This window comes from Diceros bicornis, chromosome 11 (assembly GCF_020826845.1).
Source record: "Diceros bicornis minor isolate mBicDic1 chromosome 11, mDicBic1.mat.cur, whole genome shotgun sequence".
Classification (NCBI taxonomy): Eukaryota; Metazoa; Chordata; class Mammalia; order Perissodactyla; family Rhinocerotidae; genus Diceros; species Diceros bicornis.
The window spans coordinates 41,512,061-41,537,735 of record NC_080750.1 but is presented as its reverse complement, the minus strand read 5'-3'; the positions used below and the strand labels follow the sequence as shown (position 1 = coordinate 41,537,735).

Genomic DNA, 25,675 nt, shown 5'->3' with positions numbered 1-25,675 from the left:
GCAGGAGGTAAAGCTTTCGCTTTCATAAAGTGGAAGAGGAGAGACACACGTGAGAACGTGGCACTAAAATGTGACTTTGTCGTGATTATATTCCAGTGCATTAATCTGGAGTTAACGGGGCTGTTTACCAAAAGGTAGCATTACTATTGTAATATGCTTTTCAAACCATTAGAAATTTCAGGTTTCCCTGAAAATGTATTTTGTTTTTTGATACAAGGTGAGCAGGAAAGAGAAGGTGAAAGAACACACAAAAAGGATCTTTGATTTAACCCAGAAAGGATGGGAAATTTGCATTGATTCTTAAGTGCTCAACTTAAGAGACCTGCTAATCAATAATCACAGCTGGGAAGACTTTGTAAGACAGTCTTACTTTTTCCTAAAGTAATTTATATGTAGTCACTGACAACCAAAAAATGTCACAAGAGTAATACCTACTGTAAAAGTGAGGTTAGAAGATCCCCGGGTCTTGTGACCGGGGATAAATAAAGTATATAACTACAACAGATTTTGTTTGTTTTTGGAAGCTCTACACAAAAGCTACCATTCACAAGATTAACAAATACCTTTAAATATTCTACTTTTTTTTTAATGCTTGTTTGATTTGCAAAATTAGTTTAACTACATAAATCCCTGTCCTATATGCCATAGTTCACAGGTGTAAAACTTTGCAGTTTTTTATAGATTCAGTAGAAGAGATTTCTTTTTTTAAACCCTAAAGGTGAATTACAGAAATCAGATATGCAGTTTTTAAGGAAATTGTTACATTCAGAAATAACCTTGGAAAGTTCACCAATGATTCCTTCTAGCATGAAATGTCTAGTATAACCTGGTCCTGCGTTGAGAAATCCATTCCAGTTTATAGTGCAAGACCTTTGTAAGGGGTCTCCAGCTGGCCACCGTTACTGTAAGTACCGATAGACCTTGAAACAGTGGTTTCCAGAGTCTGCAACCACGACGTGGCCGTCTGAAGTGAGGGCCAGGCCTTGGGGGCCATAGAGTGGGTCAGCAGATGTGTTAATGTAGGACAAAAATGAACCACTTCCATCAAAAACCTGTAAAAAAATCAAGTCAGAGTGTTATAGAAAAAGTTAGAGTAATATGACAGAATATGAGTCCTAAAATCCTCGATGCTTATGTTTTTAATATAAAAGCAGGTGTGTAACCCCAAAGGTTTGTTTAGGTCTCTATCACATATACAATCCCTCCACCTACCTTGCTTTTTCTCCTCGCATTCTCTATGCCCCATAGTCACTGACATAGAACATGCCACTGGCCGCCAGATCTCACATATATTCATACAGTGGTCATATTTGATGAGAATGGCCCGATGGTGCTTGAAAAATGAACGACCCTCATTTCTCACTCTAAGCTTTCACTTTTTCCCCTTCCAGTCTCACATCCCTCTTTTATCCCCAAACATAAGAGAAAACAATCAGCAAGTAGACCACAGAAGAAGGTCCTGAGTTATTAACATGCAATGGGAAAACAGATTTTTTTTTTCCTTTTCAGAAAAGAGTGAGTTATAAGAAGTCAATGGTGGGCTGGCCCTGTGGCTTAGCGGTTAAGTGTGCGCACTCCGCTACTGGCGGCCTGGGTTTGCATCCTGGGCGCGCACTGACGCACCGCTTGTCCGGCCATGCTGAGGCCGTGTCCCACATACAGCAACTAGCAGGATGTGCAACTATGACATACAACTATCTACTGGGGCTTTGGGGAGAAAAAAAAAGGAGGAGGATTGGCAATAGATGTTAGCTCAGAGCCGGTCTTCCTCAGCAAAAACGGGAGGATTAGCATGGATGTTAGCTTAGGGCTGATCTTTCCCACAAAAAAAAAAAAAAAAAAGTCAATGGTTCAACATGTACACTTGGCTATGAAGTGGTCTTCTTTTGGTCTGTAAGCTTGTGCTATGACGAGACAAAAGAAACACTTCTCCTTCACCAGGCCTAGGCTGGTTTCTTTTGACCATTCTGTTTGGCCCATAGGGTGTTTTAAAGGGCATTATAACAGGCAGGTACTACGAGAGCCACAATACAACAGCTTAGTATCTGTGGTCCTATACAGAACTCGTTTGTGAACTTAGTTCTCTGTCTGGCTTCTGGCTTCTCAGCAGATATAGAATTCCTCTGTCAAACGTAGATCTCCATTGGGATAATTAAGCAAGATGAATATATTGGAGAAATAAAAGCATTTAGTGTTACATTTACGGTCTCAATTCTTTTTCTAGGAAGCAGACACCTATGTCAGATTCAAACTGCTGACCGCTGCTGTACTCAGAGACATCTGAATATAGATTTAACCAGTGCACTCTGGGTTGTCAGATGCACTGCACAGGGCCACATCGGCAAGGATGAATAGCCCTGTCCGTAAATGCATGTTAGATCCATGCAGGTGTCTACACAGAGAAATGGGAAAAAAGAATAGTCTTTCTTTAATTTGAGGATTTAAAAGCTTTCTTCTTAATTTAGAGAAAAATCAAACTTTTATGTGTGTCATGGCCCCCTTGGCAGTACAGCAAAGACTACAGATCTTGTCTCAGAATAATGTTTTAATTTTTATTTTTCCTAGAATGTAACCAGTTTTATTATTTTTTATACCCAATCAAAATGCCAAATGCCATTCATGATACCATTATTCCTATACCATGAAAACACATTTAAATTCATTATTATTCTTTTAAATTTGTTTTTGTTAACTTTTTATTTTGAAATAATTATAGATCCAGAGGAAGTTGCAAAGATAGTACAGAAAGATCCTGTGTACCCTTCACCCAGTTTCCCCAATGGTTACATCTTCTCTAATTATAGTACAATACAAAACCCAGCAAACAGACATTGGGACATGTGTGTATAGTTGTATGTCATGTTATCACAAGTGTAGATTCATGTAACCACCACCACAATCAGCACACAGAACTATTCCATTATCACAAAAGTCTTCCTCATGCTGCCTCTTTATAGTCACACTCATGTCCCTTTCCCCTCCATCTTTAACTCTTGCCAACCACTAATTTGTTTTCCTTTTCTATAATTTTGTCATTTCAAGAATGTTACATAAATGGAATCATACAGTATGTGACCTTTGAAGTGGCTTTGTTCACTCAGCATGATGCCTTTGAGATGCATCTAAGTTGTTGAGTGTATAATTAGTCTGTTCCTTTTTACTGCTGAGTAGGATTCCAGAGTATGGATATACCACAGTTTGCTTAGCCATTAACCTATTGAAGGACATCTTGGTTATTTTCAGTTTTTGGCTATCACAAGTAAGTTTCTATGAACAAAAATGTACAGGTTTTTGTGTGGATATAAGTTCTTATTTCTCTGGAATAAACGCCCAGGGGTGCAATTGCTGGGTTGCATGGTAAGTGTATGTTTAGTTTTTTAAGAAACTGCCAAACTATTTTCAAGGCTGGCTGTCATTTTACATTCCCACTAGCAATGTAAGAGAGATCCAGTTTTTCTGCATGCTCACTAGCATTTGGCATTATCAATATTTTTAATTTTAGCTACTGTAATAACTGTGTAGCAATGATCTTAACTGGCACTTCCCCAATGTCTACTGATATGACACATCTTTCCATGTGTATATCCACTTCAGTGAAATTGCTCTTCGTGTTTTTTGCCCATTTTCTAATTGGATTGTTTGGTTATTTTACCATTGGGTCTGAAAGTCTATATATTCTAGGTTCAAGTCCTTTGTCAGATATGTGGTTTGTAAATGTTTTCTCCCATTCTGTTGCTTATCTTTTTTTGGTGAGGAAGATTGGCCCTGAGCTAACATCTGTTGCCAATCTTCCTCTTTTTGCTTGAGGAAGATTGTCGCTGAGCTAACATCTGTGCCAATCTTCCCCTATTTTGTTTGTAGGATGCTGACACAGCATGGCTTGATGAGCTGTGTGTAGGTCCACGCCCGGGATCCAAACCTGCGAACCCCAGGCCACGGAAGCGGAGCTCATGAACTTAACCACTATGCCACCAGGCTGGCCCCGTTTACTTATCTTTTTATCTTCTTAACAGAGTCTTTCATAGAACAAAAGTTTTTAATTTTGATGAAGTCCAATTTATGGATTTTTTTCTTTTATGGATTGTACTTTTGGTATCATGTCTAAAAACTCTTCACCAGGCCCTAGGTCCCAAAGATTTCTCTTAAAACTTTCTAAAAGTTTATCTTCTAAAATATTGTCTAAAAGTTTTATAGTTTTACATTTCTCATTTAAATCTGTGATCTATTTTGAGTTAATTTTTTACATAAGGTGAGGTTCATTTTTTTCCTCTATGGATATCTTAATTGCTCCAGCATCGTTTGTTGAAAGGCTATTATTCCTCCATTGAATTGCTTTTGGACCTTTGTCAAAAATCAGTTGGCTGCACATGTGTAGGGGCTGGATTCTCTATTCTGTTCTGGATTCTCTATTCTGTTCCATTGATCTATGTGTCTATCCCTCCACTAATATCACACAGTCTTGATTCCTGTAGCTATAAAACAGTTATATGATAGGTCATGAAATCAGGTAGAGTGATTCCTCTCACTTTATTCTTATTTTTCAAAATTGTTTTAGCTACTTCAGTCCCTTTGCCTTTCCACACAAATTTTAAAATAATCTTGTCTATATCTACAAAAATTCCTGCCTGGATTTTGTCTTAAGCCTGTATATCAATTTGGGAAGAAGTGACATTTTTGTTGAGTCTTGCAATCCATGAACACAGTATGTCTTTCCATTTATTTAGATCTTCTTTTATTTCTTTCACTAGCATTTTTATAGTTTTTAGCATATAGATACTAGACATGCTTTGTCAGTATATCTAAATATTTCATTTTTTTCAGCAATTGTAAGTGGTATTGTATTTTTAATTTTGGCTTCCACGTGTTTGTTGCTATTATATAGAAATACAATTGATTTTTTTATGTTGATCTTCTACCCTGTGACCTTGCTGAACTTGCTTATCAGTTCTAGGAATCTGTAGATTCCTTGCAATTTTCTATGTAAACAATCACGTCATCTGCAAATAGAGAAAGTTTTTATTCTTCCTTTCTAATTTGTAAGCTTCTTATTTCCTTTTCGTGCTTGTAGAACTTCCATTACTATGTTGAATAAGAATGGTGAGAGCAGACATCCTTGCCTTGTTCCTGATCTTAGAGAAGCCTTCAGTCTTTCACCATTAAGTATGATGCTATCTGTAGGTTTTCGTAGATGTTCTTTATCAAATTGAGAAAGTTCTTGTATATTCCTAATTTTCCGAGATTTTTTATCATGAATTAGTATTGAATTTTGTCAAATGCTTTTTCTGCATCAATTGATACAATCATATGACTTTTATTCTTTAGCCTTTAATATGGTGGATTACACTGATTGTTTTTTGAATACTGAATCAGCCTTGCATCGATAGAATAAACCCCACTTGGTCATGGAAGGATTTTTATATATTGCTGAATTCTATTTGCAAATATTTTGTTAAGTATTTTTGCATCTATAGTCATGAAAATATGGCCTGTAGTTTTCTTTTTTGTACTGTCTTAGTCTGGTTTTGGTAGTAGGGCATCAGAAGCTGAGTTGGCAAGTGAATTGTGAAGGGTTCCCTTGTCTTTTATTTTCTGGAAAAAATTATGTAGAACTGCTAATTCTTTAAACATTTGGTAGAATTCTCCAGTGAAACCATAGGAGTCTAGAGATTTCTTTTTGGGGAGTTTCAAAATTATAAACTAAATTTCCTTAATAGTTATAGGGATATTCAAATTATTTATTTATATTGGGTGAGTTGTGGAGTGTGCACTTTCTGAGGAATTGGTCCATTTCATCTAAGTTGTCCAACTGTCCATAGAATCTCCTTATTATCCTTTTGATGCCTGAAGGGTCTGTAATAAAACTAGAATTTTGTGTCTTTTCTCTTTTTCATTGTCTTGCTAGAGGTTTGTCAATTTTATTGATCTTTTCAAAGAATCAACTTCTGTTTCATTGATTTTCTCTATTTTTCTGTCTTGAATTTCACTGATTTCTGATACTATCTTCACTATTTCCTTCCTTCTGGTCACTTTCAGTTTGTTTTGCTCCTCTCTTTCTAGCTTCTTGAGGTGGGAGCTTAGATTATTGATTTGAGACTTTTTTCTTCTTTTCTAATGCAAGCATTTAGTACTATTAATTTCCGTTGCAGGTAGAACAGTGGTTATCAGGGAATAGGGGGTGGGGGAAATATAGAGAGGTTGGTCAAAGGGTACAAACGTCCAGTTAGAAGATGAGTAAAACCTGGGGATCCAATGCAGAGCATGGTGATTATAGTTAACAATACTGTATTGATTACAGTTAACAATACTGTATTATGTACTTGAAAGTTGCTAACACAGCAGAACTAAATGTTCTCACCACAAAAAACAAATGGTAGTTATGTATGATATGGAGGTGTTAGCTAATACTATAGTGGTAATCATTTTGCAATACATAAGTGTACCAAATTAACACTCTGTACACCTCAAACTTACAGTGTTATATGTCAATTATATCTCAGTATAGCTGGCGAAAAAAATCTCCTAGCACTGTTTTAGCTGCATTCCACAAATTTTGATAGGGTATATTTGCATTTTCATTCAGTCCAATATATTTTTTCTACTCCCCCTTCCTTAGTTTGGTGCTTCTAGTAAGATTATCTGTGGTCTTATTACCTAACCAATGAAAAATGGAAAACATTCCACGTTGGGGGACAGCCAATTCTTCACTTTTAACAAATACCAATCACACTAAACAAATAAATCAGCATTTTTAATCTACCTGGATCCTGCTGTTTCCCCAGTCTGCTACAATGATGTTCCCATTTGAATCCACTGCCACACCCGTTGGAGCATTAAACTGCCCATTTCCTTCTCCATTTGATCCAAACTTCAATATGAATTCTCCTTCCTGATTAAACACCTGTATGAAATATTTTAAAATTATTTTATCTTAAATTAAAATAGTTGAGCAAACATTATAGATTTTAAAAATATCTATCTGAGCAGGTTATTTATAACAAGACCTATAATTTAAGACATTCTAAACAAAGTAAAAAATATCTATAAACTAGACCCCCTTATCACTCGTGGTTACCCAATTTACTGTATAAATCTGATTTAGCATTTGTTAAATCACTTCTTTTTTCTAGCTTATATCTGGTTATTAAATACTTATGTGAAAAATACTTTTGTTATAAATTATAAAATATATACAAGGTAGTATGAGTAAGTAGAGCTATAATTTTCAACACTATTATTCTTTCTGCCTTTAAATAAATAGCTAATTTCAAGAATGGACATTATGTTTTTAACAGGATGGATGATGAGTCAAGGTTGGATCAGAAAGTAGGAGCTTTTGTTGGGCCAGATGCTCAGCATTTATTACCATTTTACTAAGTCAACATAACAAGAAAGAGTAGGCTGGACTTCACACTTATAACAGGGGAAATTCATTGTCATTGTGTGTGTGCAGGTGAGCGTGTGTGTGTGTGTGTGTGTGTGCGTGTGATGGCAGTGAGTGAGGAAAAAGAAAAGGACTTTTTTATATATATTTTTTCAGAATATATTTCAGTTAGAGAGTTTATACGATCCTAACACTTTCATAAATAGAGCCTACTGAGAGAAGGGAGGCTGACAGAAGTGGGGGGCCAAACAGAACTCTTAAGCATATTCTCTAATATCTGATGTAGTCAAGCAATGAGTTGTTGTGGTCAATTAAATATTCTTATTAATAAAGTGTTACTGTATATGTATCAAATACAGATTGCTAATTTTGAACGAATTAAAATTTTAACGTGTTTAACGGTAAGATTATGGTAAGCATAATTTTATCTTGATGATTCAGATGATACTTAATGGTTCTGAAATGGTTCTCCAGGATATTATTTGGAGCCTTCATTATCATCCAGCCTACACATGTAGAAATACTCATTAACAAATCAAAAAGTATTCCATGCAAGGCACCATGAGAGTAAGAGTTCCTAAAATGCAGACCTGAGAAGAGTTCATTGTATCTGAGCACAGATTTAATTTGAGGATGATCTCAGGACCTTTTAGAGATTCTCCTATTGCCATCTCTGTGATCATGAAAGATTAAAATGACTCTGTTTCTTTTAGTTATGTACATTGGGAAAATGAGACACTTCCATCTCTATAGGCTAAACTTACTTTAAGACATAAGAGTCATGACCACTTCTTGAATTAATTACATACTTGCCAAGAAAGCAACCTACCTCTTTGGTTCTTTGGAAAGGACAGAGACAAGAAGCAGCTTTTATGAGATGTGATGTTTTAAAAATCTTTCCTGACTCTTTTTATCTCCTTTCACACAAAACATTCTAGTTTTAAAGACCAAAGGGAGTGTTTGTATGCTGGTGAGGACACAACTGATTATTCTCTGATCTCTCTCTTATTAAGTCGTGCAAATAATCTTCTTGTTTGTTTGTATTTCTCTCTCTGAGTCACTGTTTTCCTTGGCATAATCCAAATGGCTTAGGTGCTTCTGCTCCATTTTGGAATAATGGACAATGCCAAATTAAGTCTTACTCGTTTTGCAATGAAAAGAAAATATATACCGAAGGTAGCTAAAGAACTAACTAGACCACTTATTAGCCCTGACCTACAGGTACAGTTTTTACATTTACCAATAGAGAAATGACCTGAATCCACAACTCTTGCTAACTGCCCTGTGTTACACGGGAAACAAAAGCCCAACTATTCCATAAAAGCTACATGGCAACAGCTATCAAAGAGAAGAGGAAAAACAAAATGACTGCTTTTCTTAAATAAGAGGAAAATTGAGTCTAAATTTTCCTGTACTGTACTGAAAACTCGAAGTGTTTTCAGAATCTTAATAATTATAAATTTCTCATATTTTCTATTTTTCCCATCTAAAATGTCATTTAATTGCTTATAAACTATTCAGATGAAAACATATTAAGAGGCAGACATATGAGCTGAAGTCGTTTTTACAGCTTTGCTTTTTATAACAAGTTTTTATAACTTTGATGATAATCCTTTTCTGATTTCAAAATTCTGCTCACCTCAAATACCACCTCCACTTGGAAGACTTCCCTGATAGTCTTAGCTAAGGAAATATTCTCTTTTTTTCTGGATACTTGTAGAATTGTAGATGTACCTATTTTTAAGAAATCATTTATTGCTATCTGCCTTGCATTTTAGTTACTTACATATGTTTTATTTCCTTCTACAGTGTCAGCAGGGCTGGTAAATAGGAGTCGTCCCACATACCAATGCCAGTTGATTCCTTAGAGGCTGCCTGGAGCACTGGGACAGGAAAGGCTCTGAGGCCACAGTTGCGCTTAGTAGAAAAGAGCAACTTGATTAATGTTACCATCTTCTAGGTGGGCGGTGGGCAGCATCTATGGCAGGCTTTGCTGGCCTCTGCACCGTTAGGATTTCTATGGGTTTTCTTCTTGTTGAATGCCCCGTAGTTAAATGAACGATTCCTCTATAAAGTGACTGAAGGGTAGGAAATGTGATAACAGCCTGTGTTATCCTTTTATAGTTATGCTCATTAGACAGGACTGTTAGAGTCCCCTGGGAGGCTGGTCAAGAGCCCAGTCCCTGCTGCCTCTTTGCTCTGTTTCCCTCCTCCTCCTCCATAGACTTTTCCCACTGTCCTCTTCCTTTTACCAAGACACCTCCTGTAGAGAGAGAGAGGATGCAGCTTATGGGCACTGAGGGAGGTCGGAGGAGTGGAGACGGAGCTCTACCACTCTGGAAGCAACTCTAGAGAGACAACATTGCAGGAAGAGCCTTAGAAGTAAGTAACAGTGGGCATCCTTTTCTGCCATCTCGCCCCATCGCCACAGCCCATTGTGCTCTACTCTTTAAATAGGGACTTGGTACCCATCAAAAAAGCTCAAGACCTTGGCATTTACTCAGGTTAAAGATATCTTCGACGACAAGCTGGGGAAATGAAGCAGTGAGGAGACAAAAGAGAGCACCTTTGGGTGTTAAAATCCTATCCCTATCTAGCTATTCCCATTATCAACACTGACAAATCGTTTTTAATTTTGGTTCCTCAGTGGTTGTCTCTAAGTGCAAACTTTAGTTATTGGCATAAAACCTACGCTGTTTCCTTATCCTTCCTTTGAAATGCCTCACTTTAAAAAATTTCAATAAATTTACTTACAAGGAAAACTTTGTATCACTTCTATAAGTACAAACTAGTATCATTTGATGTAAACAGAAGGCAATCGTAAAAACAAATACATAACTCTTAAAATAAAAATCTCTGCCAGTGCCCTGCCCATGACCACCAGGCATACCTTCAGTGGAACACGCATCTCACCTTGAGAAGCATGGTCTAGAATGTTACCAAACATTTTCTCGTCTTAGTATGTGAGAAATTTGTTTTGAACCACTTTATTATTTCCTGATTTGCTCATAATAAAGGTCATATCTTTCCTTCCCCTATACCCAGTGAGAAAGATGCATTATACTATTTGAGAGAAGGGGATGGGCATTGCTTTCTAAGGAACATCAAGTGTGTGAAAGCATTCTAAAAAATATGAACTATGCTATACGAATGTATGCTAGGGCTATTTCCCTCCCAAAATCTGTTGCTGTAGCAAAGTTCTAATATCTAATTTTGTTTGAAAGGCCTTATGATGCAGAAAATTGAAAAAATGATCTTGTTTTAATTTATTGAATAGTCACAAAATATTAACCTTCAGAAAAGTTCTGCCTCTCTAAGTTCAAGCGATTGCTTTCTCAAATTTAATTTTCAGGTCATCTCCATTTACACCAGTTTCAAATTATGAAACTTATTGCCACTATATTTTGTTCAATTTTCTGAATCTCCAAAGTCTGTATGTCTAAATTAAAACCTGCATCTTTAAGGAGAAGCAAAATCTATTCTTTTAGGTTAATTCCTTTAGGTCCTGTGTATATGTGAGTATCATGTTATTTTCTCCCAGACTGATTTCTCAATAAAAGCAGTGAAAAGTTAACAACAATTGATGTGTTTGTAGTACCTTGACAGAATGATTATGGAAATCTGTAACAATGATCTCATTATTGCTATTTACAGCTGCAAAATGGGGACCTGCAATAAAGATGGAAAAAAAATACGTGATGACCATAACAACAAAAATAATTACAACAACACAGCAGTTACAAAGCTTAACATAGTAACCTAGTTATTTAAGAAAGAACGAAGAATTGTAGGCCCAGTCCTTGAAAGATAATTCAGCCAGACCTCTGGGTCCAGATAACATGGATCCTATATCATTTCTACACTTGTAACTGTCTACTCTGACATTTTCCAGATCACGTTATCAGCAGCCCTAATGAAGTGGAATGAGCAAGAAGCATCAGAATTCATTCTCCGTACACCATCTGAAAGTCACATCTACCAGCTTCCCTGAGTACGTATTGGTCATTTTAGGGCCCTCAGCTCCCAGTGAGGAAAGACATGGTAACTCTTAGCACTGGGAAAAAGACTCCAGTATGTAATACTGTTTAAAAAGCAGAGCAGAAACCCACACTTTATAATTTTGGGTGACATTCAGAACCTGGCAGAACTGGAGACAAAGCACAAAGAAAAATTATGCAGTAATGTTAAATGCCAAAAGCATCCTTTCCAAAAGAAAATTTAATAAACTTTTTTCAGCCTCTTCTTGCAGATATGAAAAATAAGTAAGCTGGTGATTGCAAAGTGGTAAGCCAAAAAGGGAAGTGAGAGAGACTGCCCTTCCCATACTCAGCAAATATTCTAAACTCCTGCTCTCTTATAATCACCTAAAAAGGTGAAAAAAATTCTTATTCGAGAAGCTCTTTAAATAAAGCTACAGCTAGATGGAAACAGGAGTTACTCCATTGTTCCTCAAACATCAAAAAATATTTTATTTTAAAATTTCTATTTTATTTACTATTAATATTTGAAGATTAGACTTCTGAGTTGTAAACTGCCACCAATAAAAACCACACGTGGATTGCAGTTCAACTTACTGTGGGTGGAGTAACTGAGAAGCATCTAACCATGCTTTCGCTTAGATTTCATCCCCAGTATCTTTCCAAAAGCCAGCAAACACACTGGGGATGAGGTGTCTTCAACATGCTCCAACATCATGCAAATGTGAGCAGAAGAAGCGTAAAAAAGGGGGTTTACATATTACCATCGAGTGTACCTGCAAACTGCCTGTCCCCATTTCCTCGGCTACCAAACCTGGTGACTATTTTCCCATTTGGCTGGAAGATAAATACGCAGCACGCCTTGTTATCCACCACAATGATGTGCCCATTGCGGTCCACAGAAACTCCTTTGGGCCCCATCAACTTTCCCGATCCAATTTTTGTCTGTTAGAAACAAGTACAGAAAGTGAAGTTTAAAACACTACAGAACATGAAGATAGACATTTGTTTTAGTAAACATTTACTTTAAAGTTCAAATACAGGTGCATAGCTACTCATATGTCACAATGATCTTGTGTCTTGGAAAACTATCTGTCACATTCATTATCTGCTACTCATATTGATATGAAATTCTTATTTTTTAAAGGGATCACCACCAAAAATGTTCTAGAATCCTCTTAACTGGGGTCACAGTTCCCTTCTAAAGGGGCAGTGTGATATAGCAAAACATCACTGGATTAGGAGTAGAAAGACTGTCCTACACCTGTCACTTGCTGTGGACACATCTGGTATAGCACAAATGGATTTAATTTCCTTAAGCTTCAGATTCCATATATTCAAAAAATGTGAAAAAAATGACTTCAATAACTTCCCATGGTATTTTTGGAATAGGTACTAAGTAAAATAATGTAGGTAAAGTGCTTAGTGTAGAGTATAGTAGATATTAAGTAGTCATTAAAGGGAAGCAGTCACTGTCATTATTATATATCCCAATTAATATTGGAATTGGGATATATAAATTCCACAAAATCCACGTGGAAATATATCCACACGAGCAGGAGTCATGTCTGTTTCATCCAGCACTGTGTACTCAGTCCTAGCATACTTCTTGCTGCCTAATGGGTACTCAACAAGTATTTGTTGATTATATTAATTTAAAAAGTTTATCATTATTTAGGGTAATCATGATGAATAAATGGTTCTAGTTTTCAGTATTTTAAAATGGGAGAAAAGCATTAGACTTCTATCAAACATATACCATAAGCATTTTAAATCTTATTCATTTGTCTGCATTGCAGAGACAAACATGTCTACTGTGCCCCCCCCCCCGTTTTTTTTTGGTGACAAAGATTGGCCCTGAGCTAACATTCGTTGGCAAGCTTCTTCTTTTTTGCTTGAGGAAGATTAGCCCTGAGCTAACGTCCATGCCAATCTTCCTCTATTTTGCATGTGGGATGCCTCCACAGCATGGCTGATGAGTGGAGTAGGTCCACACCCGGGATTGGAACCGGGCCGCCGAAGCGGAGCACTGAGACCTTTAACCACTCGGCCATGGGGCCGACCCCTCTACTGTGCCCTTTCGAAGTGCCTGGTACTGAGTGTTCGATTTGGTAGATTTGGGAGAATTCAAATAGGTTATCTCAGAAGCCATGTGGAACAATAACTTAGTGAGACAAGTCACTATAGACAAGGAACGAGAAAGAGCATCTGAGGTGAGGGAACAGCTGGAAAGAGTGCCTGGTAAGCGAGCAGGCTGGTGAAAACCACAGTTCTCCCAGGCACCCAGGCTAACGATGTCAGAGCGAAGTAGATTTCTGTGTGTTTTTATGAACGCTCTCTCAGATATACCACTGAACAAAGGAAGGTACAGAACAGGGAGTACAGTCTGAGCGCACTTGTATTAAATGTGTTTATATATGTATACATATTCCTGCAAGAGAAAGTAAGAAACCAGGGATATTAATGCTGGTAGGAAAAATTCTTACTTTGCATTTTATACTCCTCTGTAGGCTTATTTTTAAAAATCTGTTTGCATGTATTACTTTTTAAATTAAAAATTTAAACTCCAAAAAAGTTACATTCCCATAGATTCTGTTTTAGTCCTCTTATTTTCTCTTTATATTAGAGCTGTATGATAGAAGAAATATAATGCGAGCCACATATGTAATTTAAAATCTTCTAGTGGCCACATACAAAAAATAAAAAGATCTAGGAACAATTATTTTTAATTATATATTTTATTTAACATAATATATCCAAAAGCTATCATTTCAACATGTAATCAATATTAAAATTATTAATGAAATAGTTTACATTCTTTTTTTTTTGACTAAGTCTTTAAAATCCAGTGTGTATTTCACACACATAGCACACCTCAGTTCAGACCAGTCTCATTTCAAGAACTCAGTATCCATATGTGGCTAGTGGCTAGCATATTGGACAGTGCAACTCTATACACTTCTTCTAAGATCTCATTTATGCTTTGGCATCAACTTTCACCTCTATACGTAAGACTCTCAAATCCATATCTTTAGTCTTGGCCTATTTTACAAGTTATCACCTTAAACTCAACCAGTGTCAAATCAAATTTATCTTCTTCATTTCCACCATTTAAAAAAAAGGAAGCCCAAACTAGCACTTCCGGATCTCCTAATTCCTTTTATAATACCCCAGTTCGTCCAGTCACCCAGTATCAAAATTTCAGAGCAAAATTTCTTCTTTCTTTCACCAGTTTGAACCTCAGTGCTCTCATCTGTAAAACGGCAGCTATAGTATTTACCTCCTGAGTCGTGCAGATTCTGAAGGATAAAAGTGCCAAGCGATGCATATGGTGCACAATCTACTTCTCCTCATCCTATTCAGCTAACATCATACTGGACCCATAGGATTATCTTCTTTCCCAACAGAAACATGAAGATATGTGTAGACAGTATGGAGAGAGGGATGAGGACTTTCCCATACTGAGGCTTCAGACTTTGTATGATCTTTTAATCTTGTAAGTTAATAAATGACTGAGATTCAGATGTGATCTCTTTAGAACAAAGAGACACATTTAATTAGGAAGGAAACAATGGCATTCTGTCAAGGGAATCTGTTGTATAAATTTGATTCTGAGTCTGCAATCTAGCCCAAAGATCAAAGACTATGACATAATAGCTGGCTAAGAAATTGTACACTTTCTTTCATGTCTGAATGGAAGATATGTCAGTAGAGATCAAAAGGAAGAGAGGAGACTCTGATAATTAAAACAAGAACATTATTACTACCTAACATTATGAACACTAGTTGCTACTTAGAATGAATCAACCATATCATACCAAGTGGATGATAATTATGTAGAATAAAAACAGAAAATAAAGGATTATTGCCATTCTATCATGGAGTGAGAACTAGTGCAGGTCTAAAAAAAAAAACTTAAATGTTGAACCCAAACCTCTTTTCCTTCCACTTCCCTTCATCACTCCCAGTTTAGCTGCACTAGATGGTACCAAGTGAAATAAGAATTACTGCATTTGGCTTGACAATGTGTCCCCCATCTTAAACAGAATAGTAAGCAAAGATATTTTAGACCCCGGCTTTGGAACAGTTAAATGAAATTATTTAACTCAACAAATCGGTCCTTAAATTGAAGAGGGAAGAGATGGGATATTTTAGAATATGGTGGCCAGGGGCCTCTGTATCTGTTCTGGGGTCACAAAAGGTTCCCAGATAGGCCAGAAGATATGTTAGGAAAAAAGATAGAGAGGAAAAAATTAGCGACAGAGAGGAATGAAAATTAGGACTAAGAAGCTGGTGAACAGAAGAAAGAGAAGGAGTTAAGATGTTATATCCCTAGAACTATTAGGAATAAATACAAAGAACCCACATTTGTGTTAAAGGTTTGTCTTTCTGAGCACCCATTTAATTTTACTGAATCCCACCAAGGAAGAAAATAAGTATCTCTCAATATCTGGTCATGGACATCAGCCTTGGATGAACTCCCATTGCTTTCTCTGGCTATCCTTTTACCCTTTGGGATTTGATCAATACCTATTGCTTAAGAAAAGGGTATGTTGAAACTATACCACATCTTCTAGGGGGCATGAATGTTCTTTAGTGTCTATTCCAATGATTACACACAGTATTCCAACTATGAGAAGTCAGTCTTCCAGGAAGAGTGTCTATCACATATAGAATATTGAACCACTGAATGAAAAATGCCTAATTCAGGAAACCCTTCTCTCTTAGATATAAAACTTCTATTTCAATATGTTTTAATGTATTAGATATAAAATATTTCAATACATTAGATATGAAACTCCTATTTCAATACCAATTTTAGTATTAGATCCTGAATTTAAAAAGGCAGGTCATGGTTTTGCTACAGTATGAAACAGAAACAAATGGGTTGTCTCCAAACAGATATTTTCAAAAGGTCGCTGAACAATTTTCATTCTATTGATGCTAAAGTCGTCATATTTGGGTATGTCTTACTACAAATACCATTATGAAAACACAAAAGAAGGGGAGGAACTTAGACATACAGAAAGGCAAGAGACCTTTCTGTGTACACGGCCATCACACGGAGTCATCAAATTTCTAGCAGAACAAAAAAATGAAGGGCAACTGAAGAATTGTATGCAACATGGTGGAATTAAAAATGACTGCCTAGGGGCCGGGCCCGTGGCGTAGTGGTTAAGTGTGCGTGCTCCGCTGCTGGCGGCCCAGGTTCAGATGCTGGCACGCACCGACACGACCGCTTGTCAGGCCATGCTGTGGCGGTGTCCCATATAAAGTGGAGGAAGATCGGCACGGATGTTAGCTGAGAGCCAGTCTTCCCTCATCAAAAAGAGGAAGATTGGCATGGATGTTAGCTCAGGGCTGATCTTCCTCGCGCACATACACACACACACACACACACACAAAATAAATAAATATTTAAAAATGACTTTTATTCTTCTAGATGCTGCCCCACACAAGACAGAGGCTCCAATCCGAGGGTTAATAATTATGTAAGTACCTTGTTTTAATAAAAATGATAAGGTGACTGTAGTGATCGAATAACTTTAAACAGGAAAATATAAATTCCTCCAATAAGAGACTGAGTGAACTTCTTGTGATCGTCAGGATTCCAGAATGGATTATGAAGATCATCATCTCTGAACATTTAGACAAGGAAAGGATGACCACCAGAAGCCGACATGAGGCATGAAGCCCAAATCACAGTTGATCAGACTTCATTTTTGGACAAGGTTACTAGAGGCACTGGAAAAAAACATTTCTTAGATGCCTATTTCATATGAGACACATGTAAAATCCAGAAATAAAATCTCATTTAATCCTTACCCAAATCCTATGAGGGATTATGGGAAGATGGCAGTATAGGAGGACTCTGAACTCACCTTCTCCCATGGACACAACAAATCTACAACTACCTGTGGAACAATTTCCTCTGAGAGGGATCTGGAAACTGGATAAAAAGAACCCTCACAACAAGGGACAACACTGACAGGGGTAGAAGAGGCAGAAATATACCTCCGCTGAGGAAAAACCCACATCCTAGCCACAGCGCTTCACAGCTGGGAGCAATCTCAAAGGCACAAAGCTTTTCCCAGAGGAGTGGCGGATCTGAGCAGGGGATCTACAATAGGCATCCCAGCCTTTAGATTCAGCACAACCCAGATAAGATCCCATAATATCTGGCTTTGAAAGCCAATGTGGAGTACTCCCAGAAAAACTATCAAACTTCAGATGAAGAAAAACCTACTCTCAAAGGGCCCACACACAGATTCACCAGTTCCGGAAATCAACACAAAAAAGCAAGAAAAGTGCATATTCCATTATTAAAAGAGACTCACTTATTAAGGTCTGAGCACATCTCAGAGAGGCAGGAAGAGGCTGGGCCCATGTCTCCAGGGACTGAGATACTGGCAGCAGCCATTATTGTGACCTAGTTCAGTCGTGCTGACACGGACACTGGCAGAGTTATCGGATTCCCTCCTCTAGCCTGTTAGGGCAGGGGTTTGCCCCACCCACTAGAGCACAGATTCAATTGAGCGCAGCCAGGGCAGGTAGCCCACCTGAGGGACTGGCTCTGCCCACCAGCAAGGCTGCAGTGAACTTGTGGGTCCCTGTAGATGGGGGTGTGTGGGGCCCCTGTAGGCGGGGTGTGTGGGACCTCTGCAGTGGGGGGAGTGGGGTGGGTCCACCTCGCCTCAGCGGGGTGTGTGCACAGGGCAGGCCTGCGCTGATAAGGTGCGTGGGCCTGTGGGCAGTGGGGCGTGTTGGCTGTAGCAGACTTGTGCCACTGGCCATCTCGAATAGCCACACAGGGGATCCGCCATGCATTCCAATGCCTGAAACAATTGTGTGCTGCCATGCCTGGAGCCGGCCCCAAGCATCTGCACTCCTGAGAGCGCCAACAACAGTTGCATGCTGCAGGGAAGTGCATTAGAGGCCTACAGCAATTGTGAGCCCTTGAGCCTAGCAACCAGCCACACTGGGGGTCTGACTGGCTCAACAGTAAAACAGCAGTAGTTGTGTGATATTAGATCTTGCAGCCAGCCCTGCTGGGGCTTACCCTGCCCAATAAAGCAACCACAGCAGCTGCACACTACTGAGCCTTACAACCAGCCGGCCCTGGGGCCAGCCTAGCCTACCCATGCGCCCACAGCAACAGTAACCCTGCCACAACAGAAGAGCACACGTAGCCCACATATGAGACACTCCTGGAATATTTGGAACAGGTGATGAGAGGGAAGCACATTGCTGGGCCCTATAAGGCATCTCTCACATAAAGCCACATTTCCAAGACCGGGAAACATAGCTGATCTACCTAATACATAGACATAAGCACAGAGAAGTAGGCAAAATGAGGAGGCAAAGGAATATCTTCCAAATAAGGGAACAGGACAAATCTCCAGAAGAACTAAATGAAACAGAGATAAGTAATCTACCTGATAAAGAGTACAAACTAATAGTCATAAGGATGCTCACTAATCTTGGGAGAAGAATAGATGAACACAGTGAGAACTTCAACAAAGAATTAGAAAATATAAAAAAGAACCAATCAGAACTGAAGAACACAATAATGGAAATGAAAAGTTCACTAAAGGGAATCAACAGCAGAGTAGATTACATAGAAGAATGGATCAGTGACCTGGATGAAAGAGTAGAGGAAATCACCCAAGCTTAACAGAAAAAAGAAAAAAGAATTAAAAAGAACAAGGATAGTCTAAAGGACCTCTGGGACAACATCAAGTGCACTAACATCGTGTTATAGGTGTTCCAGAAGGAGTAGAGAGAGAGAAAGGGGCAGAGAATTTATTTGAAGAAATAATGGCGGAAAACTTCCCTAACCTGGTGAAGAAAACAGACATCCACTTACAGGAAGCACAGAGAGCACCAAACAAGATGAACCCAAAGAAGCCCACACCCAGACACCTTATAATTAAAATGTTGAGAATTAAAGATAAAGAGAGAATCCTAAAAGCTGCAAGAGAAAGACAGTAAGTTACATACAAAAGAAACTGCATAAGGCTATCGGCAACCTTACAGGCTAGAAGGGAGTGGCACTATATATTTAAAGTGCTGAAAGGAAAAAACCTACAGCCAAAAATACCCTACCTGGTAAGGTTTCATTCAGAAGAGATAGTTTCCCAGACAAGAAAAAACTACAGGAGTTTATCACCAATAAACCAGCTTTACAAGAAATGTTAAAGGGACTTATTTAAGTGGAAAAGACACAACCACAAATAGGAATAAGAAAATTATCAAAGAAAAAAATCACTGGTAAAGGCAAATATACAGTGAAGGTTCTGGATCAACCAACTATAAAGCTAGTATGAAGGTCAAAAGACAAAAGTACTAAAATCATCTGTCTCCATGATAAGAGATTAAGGGATACACACACAAAAGAGGTTAAATATGATATCAAAAACATAAAACGTGTGTGTGGGGGGTGAAATTGTAGGGTTTTAGTAAGAGATCAAACTTAAGAGACCATCAACTTAATATAGATTGCTGTTTACATAGGTTAGTATATAGGAACCTCATGGTAATCACAAATGAGAAACCTATAATAAATACACAAAAAATAAAGAGAAAGGAACCCAAATATAATATCAAAGAAAGCCATCAAATCACAAGGGAAGACAGCAAGAGAAGAAAGGAACTACTTTTGAGAAGAACTACAAAAACACCCAGAAAAAAGTAACAAAATGGCAGTAAGTACATACTTATCAACAGCTACTTTAAATGTCAATGGACTAAACGCTCCACTCAAAAGACACAGAGTGGCTGACTGGATAAAACAACAAGACCCATATATATGCTGCATATGAAAGACACACTTCAGACCTAAAGACACGCACAAACTGAAAGTGAAGGGATGGAAAAAGATACTCCAAGCAAATGGTAATGCAAAGAAAGCTGGGGTAGCAATACTCATATCAGACAAAACAGACTTTAAAACAAAAACTGTACAAGAGACAAAGAAGGGCACTACATGATGATCAAGGGAACAATCCAATAAGAGGATGCAACACTTGTTAATATCTATGCACTCAACATAGGAGCACCTAAATATAGAAAGCAATTATTAACAGACATAAAAGGAGAAATTGACAGCAGCACAATAATAGCGGGGGACTTTTACAAATCCTATGAGATAGGTTGTTTTTTTTTTTTTTTGTGAGAAAGATCATCCCTGAGCTAACATCCGATGCCAATCCTCCTCTTTTTTTGCTGAGGAAGATTGGCCCTGAGCTAACATCCGTGCCCATTTTCCTCTACTTTATATGGGATGCTGCCACAGCCCGGCTTGACAAGCTGTGCGCCGGTGCACGCCCGGGATCAGAACCTGCGAACCCCAGGCTGCCGAAGCAGAGCACACGCACTTAACCACTTGCGCCACTGGGCAGGCCCGAGACAGGTTTTTTAAATTCAAATTTGAAAGATGAGGCTATAAAGGCTTGAGGAAGTTATATAATTTGCCAAAGGCCAAACAGTTAATAAGCTGCAGAGCTGGGATTCCAATGGGTTGATCTATCTGAGTTAAAGTTCATGTTGTCAACTGAAAAAGAAGCCTCTAGGACGCTGGACGGGGGAATATATAAGGCATAGTGCATATGGCTTCAAAAACACCTTTGACAGTGTGTCTCATAATCTTCTTGTGCACAAATGTAGAAAATGGGCTGGATGATAATATTCTTTGATGACACCTTAGAAGAGAGATTTCTCTTATTACCCAAAAGGCTCTCTACTCTTCAGTGACTTGCTGAAGAAACAGAAGATGATGTTGGGAGTAAAAGCAAACAGGTCAACTGATGGGATCCCTCAAAGTATAGCTCAATTTACATTTTCTCCATGAAGCCAGCCCTCATTTTTTTTTCCTCCCAGTTCCTATATTATACACTTTAACACTAGGTTTTCAGGTTGTACCGAACAATTTATGACTGATTAAAGGCTGACATGAATTGTCTTCTGTCATTTTTGTGTATTAGTCATTTTTCCTCAATGGGCTTGTACATCTATAAAAGGTAGGTACCATGTCTTACAATGCTGTTTCTCCTATATTACCTATCACAGGCCTGAGAAAATAGAAGGCACTTCACAAATGACAAGCTGTAGGTTAATTTGGGAAATATAAACTACTTCTTAATAACCCTTTCTAAAGGTTGTTGTTTTTCACTGAATTGAGATAACAGGAACTGTTTCCCTTTGCATCAGATGGTATATTTAAAAAAAAGCAATTGAGCAATCTAATTGCTTTATAAAATGAAGCCACATTCAGGATATCTGTAAGTAGATTTATGACAATATCATTGTTACTCTTGCTTGATAAAACTTAGATGTAACCAAGTCAAGATGCCTTTGTGTACAAAGAATTGTTGAATATTTTATTGGATCTCAAAAAAAGAAAAAGATAATTTCATCTTGTATTTCCTATTCCTGCTCTCTACTGTTTAGTGGCCAATTGGTAGTTAATCTTACCTTAAACTTCCCATCTGAAGAAAAAATGCTAACCCATTTATTATCATAATCTGCAATGATTATGTCCCCACTGGGATGCACAGCTACCCCTGTGGGCCGCTGCAGCTGCCCGGGAGAGCGTCCTCGTATGCCAAAACGACTTTTGAACTGGCCGTCATTGGAAAATATCTGTAAAACAAATTAGATTTATTGGAATGTGAACTAGCACAAAAATTAGCGAGGAGAAAATGTGTCATATGTACTGCAGGTCAGAACATGCAAACTCTATGTGAAGAAGAGTCTATATACACACATTATAAGCTTCCTTTTCTTTCCTTGTGCAGTGTAGCTTAAGTAGGAAAAGATGCAACTGTAGCTATTTTATCAATAGAAGTAGTTGAAGGTGTACCATTTGGGGTCATACCTGCACACATTGGTTGTTACTGTCTGCAATTAATATCTTTCCACTTGTAGATGCGGCTACCCCCTGCAGATTTGTAAATTCTCCTTTATTTCTTCCTTTGGTACCTAAAAATAAATTATAAAACCACAGAAATTAAGCAATAGAAAATTAGATTTATCAATTTCAGCATGAGAATTATTTGGGCTTCCACTGGTAACCTGAAAATGGACTGTTTAAAATTACACTTAAAAGAGACCCCCCCGCCATTGACCTAAATCATATACTATTAAACTTCTCTTCCAGACCAATGAAGTCTTTGCAAAATCACTTTTTTAGGCAAATGCCAATCTTCTCTTATCAAGTTGTACTGCATATTAACATGATTAAAATATATTTAGATTCCACAAAGACACAATAATAAAAACTAGTATTGTAATCAGGAATACGCAATAGGAGAGGGCCTTATTTTAGAGTTCTGCCAAAATCTCACCCTCTCACTTAGCAGCTCTTAGAAGAAACCTGAACACTTGACTTTCAGTACATTTAATAACAAATCATTAGGACACAAATGTTATAAAACGGGCAGGCTGATTTTCATATCCTGGATTTACTTATGCATTATGTTCACAGACTCTGTATCTCCATAGGCTGTATATTCTTGCTGAAAATGTAAATGATATCCTGACAGAGTGCTTTCTAGATTCAATACATAAGAAAGGCAAAAGAAAATGAATTAATCCAAGTAATAGTCTCATCCTCTTAGATTTTTTTAAATGAGAGTGAAGAGGCAGTAGAAAAAGCAAAGGCATCTATGGGTTAACAGATGTCTGTTTTTGTTTCAAAAGAAGTGTTTATAACTTATTTCAATAGGACCATGTAAATAATAATAATAATAATGTATGGAAACAAAATGAACTTTGCTCAGAAATGACCAGGAAGGAGGTTTAAATTTTCATAGTTAAAGAGATAAAACTGTGCCTCAGTTTTATAATTTCATTTATATTCAAAAGAGCAGTTTGATATTTTGTTTTTAGACATCAAGGCCGAGCCTTCGGAAAGAGCAGACAAAAACCCACGGACGGTAGCTAACGTCAAACATACATTAGGGACTGCTTAGGAAGAGTTAGACTCTTCTGAAACAGATTTTTGGGTTTAGGAAGTGAAACTGGTGATAGAATTAACCGAAGAATAAAATCAACAACAGAACTGCTGGGCAGAACCATCTTGGATCACCTGGTTCTCATCAGACCCACGTGGTAGTTGTTTTATTTATTTTTATTTTTTTTGTGAGGAGATCAGCCCTGTGCTAACATCTGCCAATCCTCCTCTTTTTTTGCTGAGGAAGATGGGCACTCGGCTAACTAACATCCGTGCCCATCTTCCTCCACTTTATATGGGACGCCGCCACAGCATGGCTTGCCAAGCAGGGCGTCGGTGCGCGCCCGGGATCCGAACCGGCGAACCCCGGCCGCTGCAGTGGAGCACACGCACTTAACCGCTTGCGCCACTGGGCCGGTCCCGGTAGTTGTTTTATTGAAACCCTGGACTCTATTAAGTTTAGTCACCAGCTCTACCTCTATATCTCTTTCTAACTCAAAAGAAAAATTTGAGATCCAGATCCTGAAAAGAACATCTTCCATGCTGTGGAGGAAAGGGTTCTATTTTATTTCAAATGTACCAGAACAGATGATCTTTATACTGGATCTGCACAGAATCTCTACAATATGCATGTCCGCGGTATCAGTTAACATTCTAAAATTGGGATGCTGGTATCTGTTGGTGGGGGGCAGGAGCAGGGGTGGTCAGCCCTTGAAGGAGGTATGTGCCAATGTGGTATTAGTTCTTGGTCATTCCCTCTGATCTCTAAGTAACAGCTGGTTAACACGTACAGCAAAACCGCAGGACCAGGAAAAGAAATAATTCTTCTAAAATGCTTAGTTTATAAATAATTTTTAAAAGTTAGTGGGGGCAAGGCCAGGATCTCTCAAGAATAAAAACTTAATTTATCAAAAACTTTGATAAACAAAAGCATGGAAGTTAGCACAACGAGGAACTGAGGACCAAGTAAAGAAACATAATAAAAAAGCAAGAGTCCCACAGCTGAGATTGGAACAGAAACAAAAGAAGTGACTCTGTAAAGAAAGCCCAGGCTGTTCTACGTCCCTGCTTAAGTAAAATTGGAAGTGCACTGGTGGCTTAGAGGGCATACACGTTGGGGAAAGAAATACTGAAAATGGGGAGGGGAATGAGAAGCACCTGAACAGAGGAGACGCACATTGGTTTGCTGTCCTTCTGGTCTAGATAGGGACAAAAACCCGCTTGCCGCCCTCTTTTATTTAGCCTTTTGTCCATCCTGCTAAGGATGAAGCCTGTTCGACTCCCAGAAGGCTCTGCAGGCAGCAGCAGTTGATGTTTGAAAGGAAGGAAAAAATGGGGAGAACAGTGCTTTAGTAGAAGTTAGAGTGCCTTAGTCAAAAAGATTTAGTTTTCCTTCTGAAAATATACAAGCAATGTTGAAGGAGGGAAAATATATGAGCAAAAAATACTAACACTTTTTCTTTCTTTGCAGAAATAAACATTTTTGAATGTCAGTAGAAGTGGGAAATAATTGTATTTGGGGGTATAATTTTAATACTTGGGAAGACATTTAGTTAGACTCTATATCAATACCATTTATAACAAGGAGAAGAAAGACTCTATACGCCCACTCTGAAATGAATGTGAGATGCTGGTACCTGCCAACAATGGGTGCTGAGAGCAATGCAACTATGTTGCAAAGGATGACACTGCTTGAGAGAGGTTCTCTAACCTCTAGGAAGCTCCAGGGCCCTGTGTTGGCCCAGCTGGTATTCTTGGTCTCAAGTTAATTAGAGCTTAAGTCTGCTGCCCAACATATAAATAAAATCACAGGGTTGGAGGCACATCTGTTAGTCCGAGATTGCTTATGTATTTTTAAAAGAGCTAGATGGAACAGGCACTGCCATTCTAATTTTGTAATACTTGTTTAAAAATCTTTTTCTTTAAGTCACATGGTTTAGTTTCCAAATAGCCGAGGTTGGCATTCCTGGTAATATCCCCTGATTCTTATGAGCATCTTTTGTCTTGTCAGAGTTATTGATCATCATTTTTTTTTTTTTTTTTTGTGAAGGAGATCAGCCCTGAGCTAACATCCGTGCTAATCCTCCTCTTTTTGCTGAGGAAGACCGGCTCTGAGCTAACATCTATTGCCAATCCTCCTCCTTTTTTTTTTCCCCAAAGCCGCAGTAGATAGTTGTACGTCATAGTTGCACATCCTTCTAGTTGCTGTATATGGGACGTGGCCTCAGCATGGCCGGAGAAGCGGTGCGTCGGTGCGCGCCCGGGATCCGAACCCGTGCCGCCAGCAGCAGAGTGCACGCACTTAACCGCTAAGCCACGGGGGCGGCCCCTGATTATCATTTTTTAAAAAACTCTATTTGTATT

At 38.2% G+C, this 25,675-nt stretch overlaps 1 protein-coding gene across 7 annotated transcripts in view; it reads right to left on the bottom strand.

Annotated features, from left to right (window-relative positions):
* Positions 1–398: 398 nt before the first annotated feature.
* The window catches only part of TRIM2 (tripartite motif containing 2), a 95,468-nt gene continuing 70,191 nt past the window's right edge, over positions 399–25,675 (bottom strand). For all 7 annotated transcript variants that reach the window (XM_058550221.1, XM_058550218.1, XM_058550219.1 and 4 more), the window contains 6 exons: positions 22,235–22,338; positions 21,832–21,999; positions 12,135–12,303; positions 10,980–11,050; positions 6,758–6,898; positions 399–1,052 (listed from right to left, as the gene is read on the bottom strand). In XM_058550221.1, coding sequence (XP_058406204.1) covers positions 900–1,052; positions 6,758–6,898; positions 10,980–11,050; positions 12,135–12,303; positions 21,832–21,999; positions 22,235–22,338 — 806 coding nt within the window. In that variant the 3' untranslated portion in view covers positions 399–899. The remainder of the gene's footprint in view (positions 1,053–6,757; positions 6,899–10,979; positions 11,051–12,134; positions 12,304–21,831; positions 22,000–22,234; positions 22,339–25,675) is intronic.